Consider the following 19,004-nt stretch of genomic DNA (forward strand, 5'->3'; position numbering starts at 1 on the left):
CTTGACTGTGCATTTAAGCCCTGTGTTCCATTTGTGCTTTGTTATGTTGTGCCCTCACAGTGTTGTGTTTCTGCCTTTGTGTTCCTGCAGAAGCTCTAGTTCTCAGTCCGTGGTTTGTTTCTTATTTTCTAGAGTCCAGTTTAGTTTTCTTATTTGAGGATTTGGTTTGTTTGTTGTGAAATTTATTTTTGTGGAAAGTTTTCTCATTCCATGTACAAGTCCTGCGTTTGGGTCCTACATCCTACCTGCCGCCTGCCACAGCACACACCTTGACAGTAAAGTGGAACTAAGTGTGGTAAACAATTAAAAATATTTTGTAATTTCTCTCTTTTTCATCACCTATCCTGAATATTGTGACATATAGATGTTTTGGTATACGTCTACAGATGTCTCCACAAACCAACTTACTTAATTTAATTATTTAAAATTTAAGGCACCACTATGATGCAAGTCCTATGAATTACAGCAGGTTGTGACATATAATTAAATTTTTTAATTTACAGATGTCCTGCTACTAGGACAGTCAAATCTAAGGTCAGAGTTGAGGTTAACAGGACAAATAGAGAAACGATTTGAAAGTTGATTTCATTGCACAATTTGTACAATTCCAATTTATCTGAATACAACTTCATTAAAATCAGATGAAAGGTTTAGGAAGAGAGGCCATGTAAAAACTGGCACCTGATTCATCACTGAAAGGATCTTGAAATGAAGAAATAAATCCCTCTGCATGTCTCTCACTTTTCAGGCTTCCTAACAGTCAATATAGCACTCAATCACTGTGCTCACTTACTTTTCCATGCATGAGGAGGCGGATGGTCAGGGTGACATTGAGGCCACCCTCTGACTGGACTTTTGTTGGCTCCATGCTGGGGGAGGAAAAACTGGTGGTCCAGCAGTAGGATGTCCTCAGAAGGAGAAGGAGTGCGGTGGTATTCCAGCCAGCCAGTCACCTACAAAACACAACATCACACATAAGCAAACACAGTCGGTGTGTTCACAACCAGCAGATGATATCAACGTCCAGTTGCATTAAATTATTATAAGAAGGCAGTTTGGTGCTTCTGCAGATGCGGTAACGGAATCATATTTCTGCTGTATGACACATAAAATAGTTTCTAAAGCCATTAATCTACAGACTGCTTTGACACAACATAAAGCTTTCAGCGATTTTAACTAATGTTCAGTGGTTCATTAGTTTGTGACACTGCACACTCCTCATATCTTCAGCACCAAATAACACACTTGTTTTCTGGGGTATACTAACCACAAATGCCTAAATTAAAAATAAGTGATGACTTTAGGCTTAAAATCCAAAGTGCAGAGCCCATTCGACTACAGCGTGGCTAAGCAACACATTTATGAGCTGCCTGCTCAATATTTGTTTCATGAATGACACGTAATTGTGTTGAGAAGATCGAGAGATAACCGAATGTAATCACATTCCGCTCCCCCCTAGGTATTTTTTTCCCCCGTCTATTTGCTCTGTTAAAAATTCAAACGCAAAAACAAAGCAATCACTTGTTTTGTTTTTAATTGCAGGCCAGATCAGAAGAGAGAGAGAAAATTCTTCTGAGCTCTTATTCACGAACTATCTAGGAATATACTGGAAATACCAGACTGACCAATACAGGAATAAAATAATTTGCAACATTTGTGACGGAGGACCGTGCCATTGAGATGAAACTAGGTGAATAAATGAATACATGGACTACAGGAATGCCTTATCTGCATATATGTAATGTTGCTTTGAAGGTGCAGCACGATGACTTGCAGAATCCTCCGAGTCTTCACTGCTAAAAAGCTTTTTCCTCTGACTCAGACATTAAAGTCTTCCTCCTGTGCCCTTATTACAGTTAGTCAAATTACTTTGCTCTCCTCTGCCTTTGCTGTTAAGGCAAAGGCAAACAGACCAGTCTGTATGCTTGGATGGCTGTGCCAAAAAGTCATAGCTGCTTTTTGTGTTTTAAAAAGTTATAAGAAATGACTTGGTGTTCTGGTTAAGTCTATGTAAAGTCTATAACAAAGAAATCTTTAATGAGTAAAGGAAAAGTTTCTGTACTGTTGCCAAGTTTAGAATGACCTTTGTTACACGAATGTCAATATATCATGTGTGATGTGATGCAGAGCCTGAATCCAGTCTGTTTCACATTTCCTACTGTCCCGTGGTTAGTGTGGTGCTCTGTAACCCTTTGGCTATTGTCATTTCACTCAGACAATACCATCTAAATGTCAATATTAAGTTTTCTGTAGATACAGTTTGCAATCTGATGTAATCACCCATCCTGTTGAGTTACTGCTGTTATCATTACCTGCAAGTTTGAGGTTTAAATTTTTATCAAGCAGCCCCAGGGGATTCTTCTCCAATCTCTATTTTCTGCGTTTTTGTGGAGACTCATTTGGCTACAGCTTCTAATTTCCAGCCAGACACAACCTTAGGCTACTGTTTACTTTTTGTGCTCATATAAGAAAATGGAACAATATTATCCTATGAAAACAAAGACGAAGAGGAGATATATAAAAATTAGCACAGCAGCCCTCCCCACCCATTTTGGTTAGTGAGGTTGGTTTGAGTATTGTGAGAAAAGGAATATAAATCATGCTAACTGCACTGAAGTGAGGGCAAAACCCACAGATACTGATATCCACACTGGATATATGTAAGTTACATTTTAGAGGTCAACTTAAATATACCTGCAGGGGACAACTTTAAATGCAGATTCCTGTCTATCACTCTGCATCACCAGGAAGGCATAAGATTGGTTCTAAATTCATTCTGCAGCATGAAAGTAACCCCACACATACAGTCAGCCACAAAGAGCGGTTTGTCTGGTCACCAGGAAGCCCTGATGTCAGTGCAATGAACAGGCCCACAGCTGCGGGTCAGACAAGCCACCTGGGCTTAAATTGAGCTTTATGTGGTTCAAAGGTAAAAGTTTAGTTTATTACAAGAAGAAGCAGTAAGACTGTGGACCTTGAAGTGATCACATCCACGAACCAAAAATATGTCTAGCTTAGAACCCACTGAAACAATCAGATGTGTTGTGTTTCCCACGAGAAACACTCATCCCTAAACTTTACTGCTTTTAAACAAAGGGCTGAGGGATGATTGGTAGGCACAGACATGAGACAGGAATATAATTTGATTGATATAAACATGGTCCAGAGTTACCTCATCATTTTAGACCTCATATGTAAGCAAAAACATTTTAAATGGAATTTAATTATTTAACAGGGATCCAATAAAGACAAGTCCCTAGCAGTCCAAAAACATGCTCATTAGAGTGTGTTAGCCCGATGACTGACTGGTGATGTGGGTGCACCCTGCCTTTCCTTGCACAGTGGCAGCTGGGATAAGCTTCAGGCCACCCCAGGTCAGATCATCAGTTAAGAATGGATATTTCATTATATCCAAAAAATAGCACTGATGACCATCTGGTACACTGAAAACAAAGTTCATATTTTAATAAACAAAAATACTCTTTATGGTTAATCAATTAAAATATTATTTTAATGCAAAATTTGTTTTTATGCAACACACTTACACCAGTCAGTTATTTTTGTTTTTTGTTATATATCTTTGGAAATAAAGATTGCTTTGTTGTAGCCTACCAATATTTGTGCCTACTTGTGCTACAGAAAAGTGGGATTTATCATTAATTTTTGCATAACTATGGAATGCAGGTGTAAGTGTGGCACATCTATAGATACTCCTGTGATATGCAATGAATTAAACTGCTGTGGCTAAAGGTGGTCTAATTTCAGATTAATATATATTCATAAAAAAACAGGAGTTCAGCACAGCACAAGATTAATGAGATGTAATAGAAGTGGAGGCACAAGAACCTGGGGGGGGGGGAGGTGAAGAGATTATATATCAGATTCATAAGAAAAAAGTTGAAATAATGGGGTCTTTCTCTTAATGTTTATTAGCCAGCATGGCCCTCTGGGAAAAGAGTTGCCCACAGGTGTGCTGAGGTTGTGCTGGAGCTGTAGCAGCTTTGCAAAACCAAGGAAGGTGTTCAAAAAGGTTTGCATGGAGACAGCCAGATTGTAAGATTCAGTCCTTTAACAATAAACTTCTAAATGTACGTGAAGCCATTGTGAAGCTGTAGTAAACCCCGACAAAGTGAACTAAAGGCAACAACTTCAACGTCACACTGACTCACACTACTATCAAGTGTGCTGCTAATGCTGTCAGCTAGCTAACCACGCTAACGGCACAGAGTGAAGGCCGAGACGAGCCCAGACAGATCCAACAGGAAAATGAACTAATATGGGCTTCAAGTAATTCTCCCGGACAAAGAGAATGACCTTCATCTGAATGCCGTGAGTAAAACAATCCACCTCTGCTGTTTTCAGTTTGGTAATTACATTCTCCGTGTTATATACAACCTCGTGTGTGTTGACTGGCTGTTTGCCGCTAAAGTTTTACTTGTAAACACAGCAAAGCACTTTTTAAATTGTGTTTTCTCTTATAGTTTACAATCATTCCTCTATAAAAGCAAACCCCCCTACCTGCCTTTATGTATACATTGTACATTTCTTGTCTTTGTGCGGGTTATTTCTTTCATTTTAAAGGTGTAAATGTCTTTCTTGCATAGGTAGAAAGGACTTTATATATTTACAAACATGGTTTGGTTTTGAGATGTTGTATAATGTATTATACAACCACAAATGTCTACAAAGTTATTTTACTAGGTATTTTGTATTCTTGCACAGCACTTTGGTCAACGTACTGTTGTAATTAAATGTGCTATATAAATAAATAAACTAGAACTATAAACTATAGATATATAGCGTTTTCGGGTTTTTTTGGTTGACAAATGTAAGTCCGTTTGTTGGCACTTCCTTGTAAACATAACTTTTAAGTGTTTCAGTAGTTGTAGTTTTAGTTGTGTGTTAAATTTTATTCTGAGTTTATCAGATATTTTTGATCACATTCAAGGTGTTTGTGGTACCCTTCCTCTCCTTGCATGGGAGATGTTATGATTTGCTTTGGGTTCTTTAAAACCTCCAGTCACACATCTTAAAATAAAAATCAAAGTAGATGAGATCACTTCTTGTACAGGACAGGTAACAGATGTTTCAGTTAAAATGTTCTGGTAAGTTCATAATTTTACAGCATTTTGAAACTAGAATTAGTTTATTATGAATATTTCACAAAGTTGTGAAATAAGTGGTAAGAGCCAGGCCCAGCCATTGCACTGGCATGGTTAGTTTTTCTGTCCTACAGCCTTGCCTCTTGTCCTAACAGGGACCTTGTCTGAGACAGGTTCCCCTGCATTTCCCCCCTGGGTTGTTACTGCTTGGTAGTGAGATGCCTCATCTATCCTAAGTGACGTCACAGAGTATTAGTCATTACTATTATACCTCTTTCAAGGCTTCTTGAGGCCCACCTAATGTAAAATGCAGGTGCAGTTTTTGATGCGTTATAAATGGGCAGTTATGTGAACACCTGCTCAGAACCTTGTAGGCTTGTCTGTTAGTTTTCCTGCAATACAGTCCCATTGCAGGATTTTGGGTTACCCTGCTTCCGTGCAGTCAGAGGAACCTTCAGCAAACATGTGTTTATCAGTAGGGTGTCCAGGTCTGTCTCCTCATACTGCATTTCTTGCTTTGCCCTTTCCTGACTCAAGTAACTACTAATGTGGGTCTTGCCTGGGGTTTCACAGCCAGAGAGCTGCACAAAGGGCTACCTGCTAGTAGCATGTGCCTCTATATGCATGTGGCTGGTACAGTAATTTGAAATGTGGTATTTCTCATTAAAAACGACTTAATGTTTTTGGATTTTCTTTTTAAAAACAGAAGTTGCAAATTCTTTTAAAGCTCTGTTTTGCTGTTTGCCAGAGTGATGTGTCCCTGCTGATGATAATAAAATGTAGCAACACAAATAAATTTGCTTAACAGGTGTGCTGACTACTGAGAGGATTCATATCCATGAGCACAAACACTTAGACGACGTTATCATGACTGTTTCACGTGTTGCTATGAGAAACAGGGTCAACTGCAGAGTGATATTTTGTGGTGTTAGAACAAATGAGTCAGACAAAACTGCCAACATGGTGCGTTGGGCTTTGTGCTTTTTGCACCTCGTAGTGATGCTGTTTTTTTTGTTTTTTTTGTTTGTTTTCCCCCTAACCACCTAGAGAGCTGTGAACAAAAAAACATACCGTGTTGACGTGTAAATAAAGGTACAAAAAGAAAAATGCTCACAAATGTGTTCATCTTGCTCCGGGTCTAATGATCACGGTGCCTTTGTCAAGAGGTGTCAGACAGCGTGTGGCAGCAAAGGTGTTAACAAGCATCATGTGTCACATAATTGTCCACATGTGAATCGGACCCCATAGTAAACTGTTCACATATCAGTCTTGCTGTTTTTAAAACATCAGTTTCTCCTGCTTCCTCTGCGCCTGTTGTCTTCTTCTTTCTAAACTGCTATAGCACAGTTTGTTCGAGGGATGTTCTTGGGGATTGGCTTACCTGTCAATTTAAATTTTGACTAAACCAGCCTCTCAGTTAGGACTATAGAAACTTTTTCTTTTAACTTCTTTGAGCATCTCTACTAAATGTAATTTCATTCTGTCGCCTGACTTCTATTCATGGCTGTCACTGTGTGCATATGTGTGAAGGGGAAAGTGGTGGAACAGAGCATGTGGCACAGTTGCAGAAGGGAAGGCAAAATTAACTGAGTTAATAACACCCCAGTTTCAAGTTTTCCAGCAAGGGTTAATTAGTCTAAAATCTAAAAGATGGACTGGTGGTGAACAACCTCAAACATCTGTACATCCGATGACAGGGAAGCTAGTCTTGGCTAGAGCAAAAACAGCTCTGCTGCTCATTTACAGCACAGCCACGCAGCAAACACAGATGAACACAGGCTTTAACCCTCGTGGCATTTCTGCTGCAGAGATGGAGTAACACTTGAGGAAAAAAACTAGCTGCTGTTGAAATGAAACTCCGCAAAAAATAACGCAGTAACATCTCTCACCCAAAGCAGTAAGCTGTAGGGCAAACACTGCATTATCAAAACAAAGAGTATTTGGCAGCTATGGGAAACTGTTCATTCAGCGCAGTCTCATAACAAAGAATGAAGTAATGTACAGCCTGACTGATTTACTGGCAGGTCAGTGTTATTGGCTGCTATTACCTATTTGGCAATCTATCAGTATCAGCATTTATAAACGATAATGATTAATGAAAATGAAGGAAAGAAAAGCAGAGATGAGAGAAACACCATACATATGTTGGGTTTTGACATTGCGTAGTTTGTCCACTAGGAGGCTGCACACATGTTAGGAACACTATAAACAGAAAACACGTGATCTGAACAGAGTCAAGCAGAATGTAAACTTAGGATGGGTGAAAATGGGGGGAAAGATCTTTTCATGCCAATTTTCTGTATTTATTTCTGTCAAACCTAAAGACTAGTTTTTACGGTTTATTATAAGGTTAATTCTAGTTTGAACCTAAACCATAAACTTTTCCCAAACTTAAGCCAGTAGTTTACCTGCTGCTCTGTGTATGGCTTTTTGACAGACTGTTTTTTGTGTAGCCATTTCCCTTATTGCCGAGTTTAAAAACTAGCGGTTTGGATTTTCATGAAGAAGACGCCATCATGGCTCCCTGAGTGACCCACTGACTAGCCAATTGGTAGCATGCAATCTGTTGATGCCACATTTTCAGATTGCCTCAGATTCACTTGTAATCCTGGCCAAGTAGGTACTAAAAAAGTATCTGGCACCATGTACTACTACCTAATAGAAAACCCTATAAGCTGAGCAGTGCCAAACCCGAGTAGGTACCAGTGGAAGAGGGCAAAGAGAGACAATGACAGAACAGAAACTAGAGAGTGACGAGACCAAATTTAGTAACTTACTAAACAAATTTGAAGTGTAAAAATATGTGACTGGGGTCTGTAGTGCGAGACTCCGTTTCAAGAATCAGTACATAGGACGGATGAAGACTAATGTTCAGGGAGTAAATGTAACTGCTGTATCTTAGCTAGCATTAAAAAATAGTTAATAATTTTATGAGGCCAGTAGACTTCCTTCATAAAATAGTGACAAAAATCCACTGGAAACACCTTGAATGTTTTTGTATACATTATTCAACTCAATCCAGTGCATTAAGGCACCATTCTACTCCTGTTTGGTGTAATGACTCCTCCCTCCCAAACACTGCTCAGATGTCAGGAAGGAAAGGGTTCCTGACAATTTCCCTGACTTCCTGAAAATATGACATGCTATGACATTGGCATTACTGAATTCAAGTCATGATTCCCTAAGTGTACAGAAGAGACAGCTTGAACTCTTCTGTAAGCAAGTAATATACACTCTACAATGCTAGGAATATGTTTCTGCAGAGCGTCTGCAAATATGTGCATTTTTAAAACAATATCACTTCTCCCTAGGCTATGATGGCACATGTTTCACTTTTCAGTTGAGGGGGAAGGTGAAATCCTGCTCTTGTCCTTGCAGCTCAGAGGCAGCTAGTGTAGGAACAGTTGTAATCAAGATATCTGAGAGAAAACCAAAGTGATGTGTAGGTTCTAATAGATTTTTGTCATTGCATTCTGATGTTTCGTGTTATTATAGTATTAATATTGTTTTTGGATAAGTGGGCTCTTAGAATGAGTTTATAATACCTCATTCTTCTCTCAAGAGTATATATAATACAAATAAATTTGCTGTCATTGGAAAAAAATTAAATAGACCACACACCCAAAACGGCAAATTGTGTGGTCTTAATATTTACCATGGGCCTGTGGAACAGTGTTTAACATTGTTTTTTATGCTTTTTATTTAGACGTTGACATTATTTTCAAACAAAATCAACTTATGACTCATTTGATTAGTCACTATTAAGACTGGCCTGCACAGAGCTGCAAAAACACTTACAGTTTGACAGCTAGTTTTAGCTTTCGTGTCTGAAAAGAGAAGCCAGTATGGAAGTGCCTTAAGCCAGGATTTATTTGATTGGCTATGATGGGGAAACGTCCGTGCTCCTATAGAGGCCTCTGGGAAAACAGACCTTTGCCCTAGCTCAGTAAATGGTTTCCTCATGGGTTTATGGCCTAGGTCTTTCATTTTTTTCATACTTTCATGCATGTAAAATCCCTCTACACAGCTCTCACTTGGTCACTTTATTTAGTTTATTCTGGTCCATCTCTGCTCTCTTTTCTTCAGCTTCTGTCTCTTGTTATTGTGAAAGGTAGTCACAGGTTGTGCACAGTTTTAACTATATGGATAGCTAGCTTTACTCAGCATAATGTCTGTTAAAGAAAGCCAGTTGAGGTTGTCTTTTACACGTTTTGCATAATATATTTAGAATTAAAAGTAAGAAGGCTATATGTTTTATAGTGTTTTTTGTTTATTTTGCTCCACAGTGTCCACAGTTTGTAACTTTGTGCATTTCTTTGTAAGTGAGCATTCTTTAGTTTTTATCCAAGATACATGGTTACATCTATACATTATACAGCCCCTAACATCCTCTCTGACAGTTGCACCAATCTCGCTCCAAGAGCTTGCAGACATTTATGCAGAAATTGATGCTATGATTGTTATTCATTATATTAAGGCAACGATTGCAAGTGCCTCGCTCATAAATTCAAAAACTCGGGTGAAAAAGTAGTAAAAAATGCACAGGAGGAATCAGGTGAAACAGGACAACCACAATAGCTGCGGGCTGCGTTCATTTCTCTGGAGGTGCACGTCAGTTTAGTCGTAGATTTCCCGATGAAACATACTCAGGCACGAGCGAGCAAACTTAGAAATTCAGCAGGGGATCAAATAATTACTACCTCCACTGTATAGAAAATTATCAAAAGGCTGTCACCTGCTGACAAACAAACATTTCAAACATAAGTGCTTTTTTTTTTTTTTTAATACGTACCAAACATGCTTTCAGTACACACACCTATTAGACCGCTTGGGTCACCTGGTAGTTCTACATGTTCTAGGGCAGGGTAGGCATCTACAGGCCTCAAGTGCCGGTGTCCTGCAGGTTTTAGACATCACCCTATGTCATCACACCTGAATCAAATCATTAGTTCATTCCCAGGCCTCGGGAGAACTTCAAGACACGTTGAGGAGGTAATTTAGCCATTTGAGTCGGCTGTGTTGGATCAAGGACACATCTAAAACCTGCAGGACACCGGCACTTGAGGCCTGGAGTTGCCTACCCCTGTTCTAGGGTTTTTCAAAGTGAAGTGAGATAGCATTTATCATCAGTGCACCAATCACAGTCTTTTTAAAAAGCAAAGTAAATAGACCTTGTGTTAATTTTTAAGGACTGCAAGAACACACCTTGAACCACCTCTTTATGAAATGATGCTTTACGAATAAATTTAGATTAGATTTAACACAAAGGAACAATCAACCCATCATCCAGTTAAAGCAAGTGCACCATTTTCAATGACGCTAACAGGCAGGCTTTTGGAGCTGCTTTCATAATATGAATCATAGTTCAGTTGAAAGACAAATGACGTCCAAATCAAAAATGATAACCTCTCAAATGAAAAACCACAAAGTAAATCATGAGTTGTGAGACCTTAAATGGGCATAAACCTTTAACATATTGTTTTGTTTTTGTGTTTTGTTCAGTTTATTGCTCTTTTTATAGTTTTAACTTCAAAGTAACTGCACAGCTAAAAGCCTCTTTTCAGATGACACTGAGTTATTAATCCACAACTACTGTAATTAACAAAATACAAGCTTGAATGCTTGAATGCTGCAGATTTTTAAAGTGGAAGCTTTTTGAAAGTAAATGAAGGAATGCGTAGAGGACGTCATGGGGGGAAAAAAGAAATTACTCAAGATTTTATAAACAACATGTCGGATGGAAAAATGATAGCTTGACAGAAAAACTCTAAAGGCCTAATTTATTTATTTACATGTGCACACAGACACTTGCATGCAGAAATATATATGATACTGTAGAATTGTACTAATTAAAATGTTTCGTAATCTCAGATACTTTAAAGTTATATTAGTCATAATATAACTTTTTGTGGTGTTTAAATGGTGTTTCTTAGAATTTGCACTCTATAAGCTTGATTAAATCCGTATAGCAAATGGGTTTTGTATTCAGTGTATATTTATAATAAAGCCCTGATCGTTTCTGTCCTGTTTTAACAATCATGGAGCATGTTCAACCGAAAACAGAGACTGAACTGTAAGCTATATAAAAAGGTTAAAAAACTATTTTGGTAAAGGCTATTGATGGTATTATATAACCATAAATAGTCCTATAAATAAATATGCTGCTCAATTCCTTGATATTTCCAGTTACTTTAAATTAAATTTGTATCTTTATTTTCCAGCGTCGAACATCCAACACAAATCATCATGATTTCTAAATGATAGTTGTCTTTGGTGATAAACGAGTGTGAGTTGAATGCCATCTGATCTTTGTTGATGTCTGTTTATTGTGTCTACAAGGACAGACGGAATTGGGAACAAAAATAACTCAGGACTATAACAGGAAAAGTTACAGTAAAATGTTTAACCAAATTGGTGAGATACACTTTTTTGTATTAAAATAAATGTGATGCCTGTTTTATAAGCATTTACTAAAACGAAAGCAGAAGTTTCTGATTATCCAGTTTCATGAAAATACTCTCTATAAATCACATGCAGTAATCTTATAATCACATTCACCCAAACAGTTTGGTCAGTAACTATACTAAAAGGCTCTTTGAAAAGCGACCCTTAGTATTTTAGAAATCACTTAGTGTTTTTGCCTCCTGTGGTTCAAACATACCCATATGGAAAAGAAATAGTAAAAACATATATGACTTAACTCATGAAAGTGGCCACTTTCACATTACTTTCATATATTGTTTTAGTAAGTATCCAAAACATACAAGTTTCATTATATAATTTTTCAAGGGATCTTATATCTGTTTTTACTCTTGTATGCTTTTCATACAAGTTTCACACAAGACAGATACAAACTTTATAAGATTTATATATATCTTTTCCATATGGGTAAAGAGTGTGATGTGTTTAAAAAAAAAAAAAAATATATGTGTGTATATATATATATATATATATATATATATATATATATATATATATATATATATATATATATATATGTATATATGTGTATATATATATATATATGTATATATATATATATATGTATATATGTGTATATATATATATATATGTATATATATATATATATATATATATATATATATATATATATATATATATATATATATATATATGTATATATCAGTGGAACAATTTTGTGCATTTTGCTTACCGGGGACATCTTTTGCAAGAATAACCTCAAAGAACAATTGTCATCATTTTGTTTGGATTAATTATCATCTGCTAGCTTCTGTGGCCTATTAGCACCTTCGCTCCACAGAAGAGCCCTTTCTAAAAAATCAAAATGGTCTCTCAGAAAACAACAGCCTTGATGCATTTAGGGTATTGAGTTATATTAGAGCAGAAAGAGAATAATATATTTGCATTTACATATGCCGAGGAGAATTTTGTTGCTGCACCTCTGTCTGTAAGCAACCATCCAGCCAGTCCCCCCCCATTTGCCCCCAAAAGCTGGCTGTAGCCTGTCATCTCCAATCAGTCAGCCTGGTTAAAATCTCAGCTTAAATTAGACTCACAGGCCGGCGGCCGCTTGCATTGTTCCTCTGCCTCTTAGGATTAGCTTGGATGGCTAACATGTGTTGTCGTTGTGATTAGCTGTCAGTTTTCCCAAGAATATATAGAGAAATTATTTATTTTGTACATCGTGTCAGTAATCGTTAATGGAGAGCATGCCTCTCTTACAGGGTCGTTGGTTGATTAAGTAGACACTGCTACCAGTGAAACCATGTCTCCCCTGCTTATGTAAAAATTGTAGTATTCAGGTTTTCCGGTTCACCATGAACTGAAATTATATTTGTAACCAACAGTGCAAGATTGGCACAGTCACCTTGAAAGACATTCTGCACCAAGAAGTCACATTTAAGCATTCAACATGAAAAGCTGCCATCTAAGAGTTGAGTTTAGCCTTAATCATGACCCCAAATTTCTACTAACTATCGGATAAATTAACATGATAAAACATCTCAACTCATCAATTTAAAGCAATTCAGAGTCTGATCTTAATGTGTTTCTCCAGAAAAGCCATCCTAAATAAGACGTTTACTTTTAGGAAATCTTAACCTTTGGCCAGAAAAATATAATCAAAACGCATGGGACATCATCTTTAAATAGAATAATAAATTTACCTGATCGCAGTTCCAAAGAGATGACCCCCGCCTCAGCTGTTAACAAAAGATGAATCAATCGGAATCGAAATAATATATCTTCCTACCACCAAGACGAGACAAAAAGCCGCCAAGCCATTGGCCAAGACGTTGGGTCATGTGGGCGAATCAAAAATGGTGAGGTCACATTTGTAGTGTAACCCGAAAATAGTCCCTGATTCAGATGAGTTTCGCAGCAGACCTGTCCATTTCGTCATGGACAAGCGTCCTCTTTTATATGGACAGAAGACACGAGTGCCCCAGATTAGGGTCCCCCTCAGGGTCTGGGGGGAGGTTGGAGGTGGCAAACAACTGCAGTGGGCGCCAGGATATTCTCAGTGACATGTTGGTAAATCCATCGAACATGGATGCTAAATCTTTCTGTCAGCCTATTGCTAAAATCAACTTCTGTACCACATCTCAGATTTTGTGATTTTACCTTTTAATAATGACATAATTGGAAAAAAAAACAAAACAAATAAAAACATGCGATTGACCTTTAATCTGCATTTAACCAAGTATTTGGTTTGCCTGCATTGTGGGTTGACTTGCACATATTGTTAAACCACACACTAAAGCTGCATTTGCTGTTTGATAAAGTAATTCCTTGCTGCATACACTGTCACTGTATTGCTACAAGCAAAAGGAGCATTAAGAGTCTGAAATTGAATGGTTCCAGTTCACTACCCACTTTAGTAGGACTCTGTTGAACTCATAGAATATGTTTTGATTGACCGAGCATTTGCCAATTACTATTCGGGACAACAATGACACTTGCAAACTTTCCTCTTATCTTATTGTTTTCCCATGTTTGTTTTTTTTATTAATTTCTCCCCATTCTGATAATGCTGCTGTCATTGTCTGTAAATCATAGATACGTCTGGTGCTGTAAGCATCCCGAGGGGGACCCTGCATGCAAAGTAGCCAGTGTTCTGTGTAATTTATCCACTATGGTAGAACCATGAACAAAAAAGTACATTTGGTCTTTCTACTATCTTGTTCATTAACCAGCATCCTCCACGTCCACATTTTGCCTTTTGGTTTTTTTTTTTTACTACCTCTAAATGGGCCTTGCAATTGAAATAAAGCAACAAAGCAATTGAATACAGTCAAGACAATGAAGCTCTCCTGACCTTGTTTGATAGAATTTTATGCATTTTTTTTCTTTCTCTTATTTTAAAAACTTTTCTGATATTTCTTTTAATAAAGTCTTTCAAGTCAAGTACAGCAAGGCTACATGGAAGGAGACACTCGCAGCTGGCGATATATGACTTCAGTGTAAACAAATGACCTCACTGGAACACTTGTTAGTTGCACTTCATATGACAGGAAGAGCAAAAGTTTTATAATAAGCAGTATTAAAAGAAAGCCTTGAGCACGTGGTTAACAGGCCAAACCCAAAATACAACATTTCTGGTAGAAAATATTTTTGTTTCAATTGTATTATGTTGTGCAGACTCCTGGGGAGTTACAAAGTTATGTTACTTTAGTTACTGCTAGAGTAAATGCATTTTTGTTTGAAAACGCATCTTTTTCTCTCCGTTTTGGCCTTCGTCCACACTGAGATGGCGTTTTTGGTCAAGGAAAACTGAGTTTTTTGAAAACGCTCTCCAAAGTGGATAAATTTGAAAATGCCGTTTTTGCGTCGCAGTGTGGACTGCAAAAATGGAGGCTTTCAAAAACTGTGATGCATTTTAGTCATGTGATGCAGTCATGTGACCAATTCAACTAAGATGGAGGACAGAATTGTACAGCAGTTCTTTTGCTTGCTCTCAATTTGGACAGCATTATTAAAGATTAATATCAGTTTGTACATGCTCCAGATAAAACTCGGCACTTTCCCTCAACATTTTGCCGCAACGTTTCAAGAGCCGGAAAGTAAATAAACGGCAGACGGAAATGACACAGGTCGAATCGTCTTACGTTTCACACATTCGTAGTACAGGAACGTGGCGTTTTCCGTGTGGATGAAAACGATAATGTGGACGCGGAGCGTTTTTAGAAGAAAACGCCATCTTTAAAGTTATCCGGATTAGTGTAGACGTAGCCTTATTTTACAAACCCACTTTTCTACCCTAGGCTACTTTTGTGCTTACATTTGACTATTGAATATTTGTTATATCACTGTGTCACTACTATTCCACTATAATGTTACCGCTGGGGGCAGTTGATTCACATCTTGCATTAGGTAGTCTGTATATTGCTCATTAAAAAAGTTAGCACAGCAGGAATGAAAAGGGCATTATGGGTAGTTTATGGTGAAGCTTGCAGCTCTGCACACACACAGAACAGACTGTGAAGAGTCGGCAACACAGCAAAGACAGTGATCCCATGTGGAGAGAAAGGAAATGTTTTTAACCCTCAGCCATAAAAGCCAGATGGGGTATTGTTGTCACCCTGAAGGGTGGGCGGCATAGACACCAAAGTTTGTAACTCGAGAATGAGGTAACATAGGATTTAGAAAATTCGTATCACTGCATCTACTAAAATATCTTTAGTTTGAATCCCAGGGACCAGAGGGTCAGTGGTCACGTTTTCTGAAAATCTTGTGAACGTGGTAACTCTAGAAGGACTTAACCGGGTACTTCCAAATTAATCTGCTAGGAGTCTGAGAGGTACTTGTAGCACTGGTGGGTGCCAGTATTTTTTTTTTTTTTTTTTTTAGAGTTGACAAAACTCGTGATTGTTACTGTAACTGCTTTCAAAACCTGATACCTGCAGCATTCAGATGTGTGTCTAAAGCAGGGCATGAGGTGCAAGTCATTATTTTGCAGTTTTGCTCTGGGGGAGGGGCTATAGGACACTTTTGTCAGTCTTAAACCATTTCCCCCCTAATGATGCTTTAGGTAAAAAAAAAAAAAAGTTATATTAACATATTTTGAACCAATACACCATCCCTCATAGCAACCTGCTTCTAACATGGTGTAAGTTGCATGGTCCCCACCCCACCCCAAGGACCTCCCAGGTTCAAGCTATTATCTTTCCTAATATGGTGACAGTATCAAACTGAACCTTGACCTTTTCTGAAGAGAATGAAAAGGTCAAATGAGGTAATAGTCACTGTGAGATATATATTGTTTTTCACATGTTCACACAAAACATCCATCTTCACTAGGAACTCTTGTGAAAGCCTGTCAGAAAGGTAGAGTAACAGAAGAGAAGCCACAGTGAGGTCATCTTAATCTTGAGTATATCATTTCCTCTTGCACATTAGATTATTCTTGCTTAACTGCAGGTTAAGCAAAGAACAAGTCCAAGCAAAAAATACTTTCTCCAAATGTTTATCCACCACAGTATCCATTACCAGAGAAAAAATAATTAAACTCTATTAAAAATTAAACAATTTCATTTATTAAATGTAAAATGGGTTTACAATTAAGTAAACTCAACAGGTGGGATATATATTTCAGTAGATAACAAATGACTTGGCATGGTCTGTAATTTCATTTCCAGTAAAACATTTTTCTTCATGACCGTGAGATGAATTGCAGAAATCAAGCGGTTTAGTTTACAAATTAAAACACGATGATGGATAACACCAGTTCCCGAGATCAAACTAAAATGACTTCCCACAGAGTTTTTCAGTAAAAATGCCCACAGCATTGTTTGAACACTCACATCCTGCCTACACAAACCAGATATCCATTAAATATTACATCAGGATATATCGAATACTGTATAACAGTTGGGGATGAAAACCTGCTTGGTGGCACTTTTAAACAAGAATAAACAAGAATAAGATGAAACTTTTCGTAATTACCTTGTTTTTTTTGCTGATTTTTATTTATTTTTTGTTCATTAAAGTACCACAGTCTGATCTTATCTTAATCTAAATCACAAGCACAAACAAGCATAATCTAAATTTATCAAGACATAAGCGAGCAAGCACATGTTGCCGGTGCTGGTGGGAGAGAACCTCTTGGATTTATTAACAGCAGCGACTTTGACTATTTCAGTAGCTGCAGATCAGACCTAAACAACATCCAGGATACATTTTGAACTGACTGTTCTTTCTCCCAGAACAGCTTCATCAGATTTATATTCTTAAGTTTAGGTCACTCATCACCCCTCACTTTTTAGCTAACAGTTTATCGCCAGTGGAGATTCCAGGCTCCATCATTGAGCGTAATCCTTTTCTCCCACTCGTAGCTGTTTCAGCCTCTTATCTCAGAGTCTCGTTGCTAATAATAATTTAGCCTGTCATTGCTACAAACTGGCAAATCCCACCGTCTGTGGTCACCACATCAGTGCTGGTCTCGTCCCATCTGTCTTGCCTCTTTACATACATTAGTGTTTCTCCAAAACAAAAAAGTTTGATCAGCCAAAAAAACCAAACCTCAAAAGCAGTGATTAAAAATTGTTTTACATAATTATTATTAGTGTTATAATTTATCTGTTGTTCTTTTTATTTTGAGAGAGGAGTGGCTTCCTTTGTGGTATTCTGCAACTGTCTGGCCAGTTTAACATATAACCATAATCATGTCTCCTGATGTTCCTTAGGTATGGGTGGATTTCTATTTGGCACTGGAGTCACCTTGCCTGGCCTCAGTGCTCCATTTCTAGACTCTTTAAGTTTTTAATGTGAAAACTTTAAAAAATCTAATGTGCAGCAGCACATTCAGCAGCTCTTTCAATAGTCACATGGTTTGATCCACAGATCTTAATGTAATATGTCTAAGTTTGTTGCTATGATCAGTGGAAGTAAGCTGACATAGACGTTCTTGTGCCACGGCGTTCTCGGATATATCACTTAAATAATATTTATCCCTCAAATCTCATACTGCAAGCTGCAGTGTGAGCTTTGCAGCTTGGGTTACTTTAGTATGAAATAAACAAGCGGTGACTCGATTCGTTTGGCTTCACTTCCGCTCAAATCAATCAATGAGAACAAATGACAAGTTCCCTAAAGCTATGGCTGAACTTCCTAAGCTCTCCATTCAGAAAGAAATTCTGTGTCCTTCATCCTTCAGCAATTCAAAGGTTACAGATGGCATCTGCTTTTTTGTGTGTGTGTGTTTGTTATTTTCTTCAGTGTACTAATGACACATTCCTTAACTGATGGCATGTTTGTTTATTGCTCATGGGAATACACTAATGAGCTTTAACTAGCGTTTATTGCTTCTCTCAGGAACGGTATTGATCACTTTCACTGGTTCATAACGGCACATGTTTAGTTTTTTAGTGGGTTTGCATTTTTGCTGTTGCACTTATTAAAAGTCATGCAGTGTTTTTTAATAAGCACTGCATGACTGAAAGCTGCTGTCTAAATAGCTTTCACTTTTATACTGTCAGGCCATCAGAAGCAGAGGCCTTCTTGTGATACAAAAAAATGTTGCTTTTGGTGTGTGTACAGAGCTTCCCCTGCCTCTTTTCAATATGCATTTTAAAGATATGTTGGCAGCTGCTGCTTGCAGGCAGTGAGTAAATGTTTGAAAATGACTAACTTTGAGAAACATGTCACATTTGGTTTCCCAGTCTGACTACTCTCTGCTGCCTTATATCAAAGGAACTGACCACAATGACGAAGAAAATGAGAAATATAGTTTTCTCTGGATGCAGTACAGGGTGGCAGTGATTGATGCATATTTAAATACTTGTTTTTATTTCATTAAGTTGCTCAGGCATATGTAACCCTGGCATCAGAATTTGATCTGGGGAACTGAGTGATAATGGGTGGGTCATCATGAGGATGGCATCCTTTCATTAAAACACATTTTGATGTTCACTCAGATGTGGC

At 37.8% G+C, this 19,004-nt stretch overlaps 1 protein-coding gene across 12 annotated transcripts in view; it reads right to left on the minus strand.

Moving 5' to 3' along the window:
* pcbp3 (poly(rC) binding protein 3) overlaps positions 1-19,004 on the minus strand; it is an 84,488-nt gene that overhangs the window by 24,390 nt on the left and 41,094 nt on the right. For 10 of the 12 annotated variants that reach the window (XM_026145923.2, XM_026145922.2, XM_026145921.2 and 7 more), the window contains exon 6: positions 794-953. In XM_026145923.2, coding sequence (XP_026001708.1) covers positions 794-868 — 75 coding nt within the window. In that variant the 5' untranslated portion in view covers positions 869-953. Of the gene's footprint in view, positions 1-793; positions 954-13,249; positions 13,508-19,004 lie in introns of those variants that run through there. The other 2 variants (XM_080290339.1, XM_026145915.2) reach the window with 2 other exon arrangements.

The sequence above is a fragment of the Astatotilapia calliptera genome, chromosome 16, assembly GCF_964374335.1.
Source record: "Astatotilapia calliptera chromosome 16, fAstCal68.1, whole genome shotgun sequence".
Lineage (NCBI taxonomy): Eukaryota > Metazoa > Chordata > Actinopteri > Cichliformes > Cichlidae > Astatotilapia > Astatotilapia calliptera.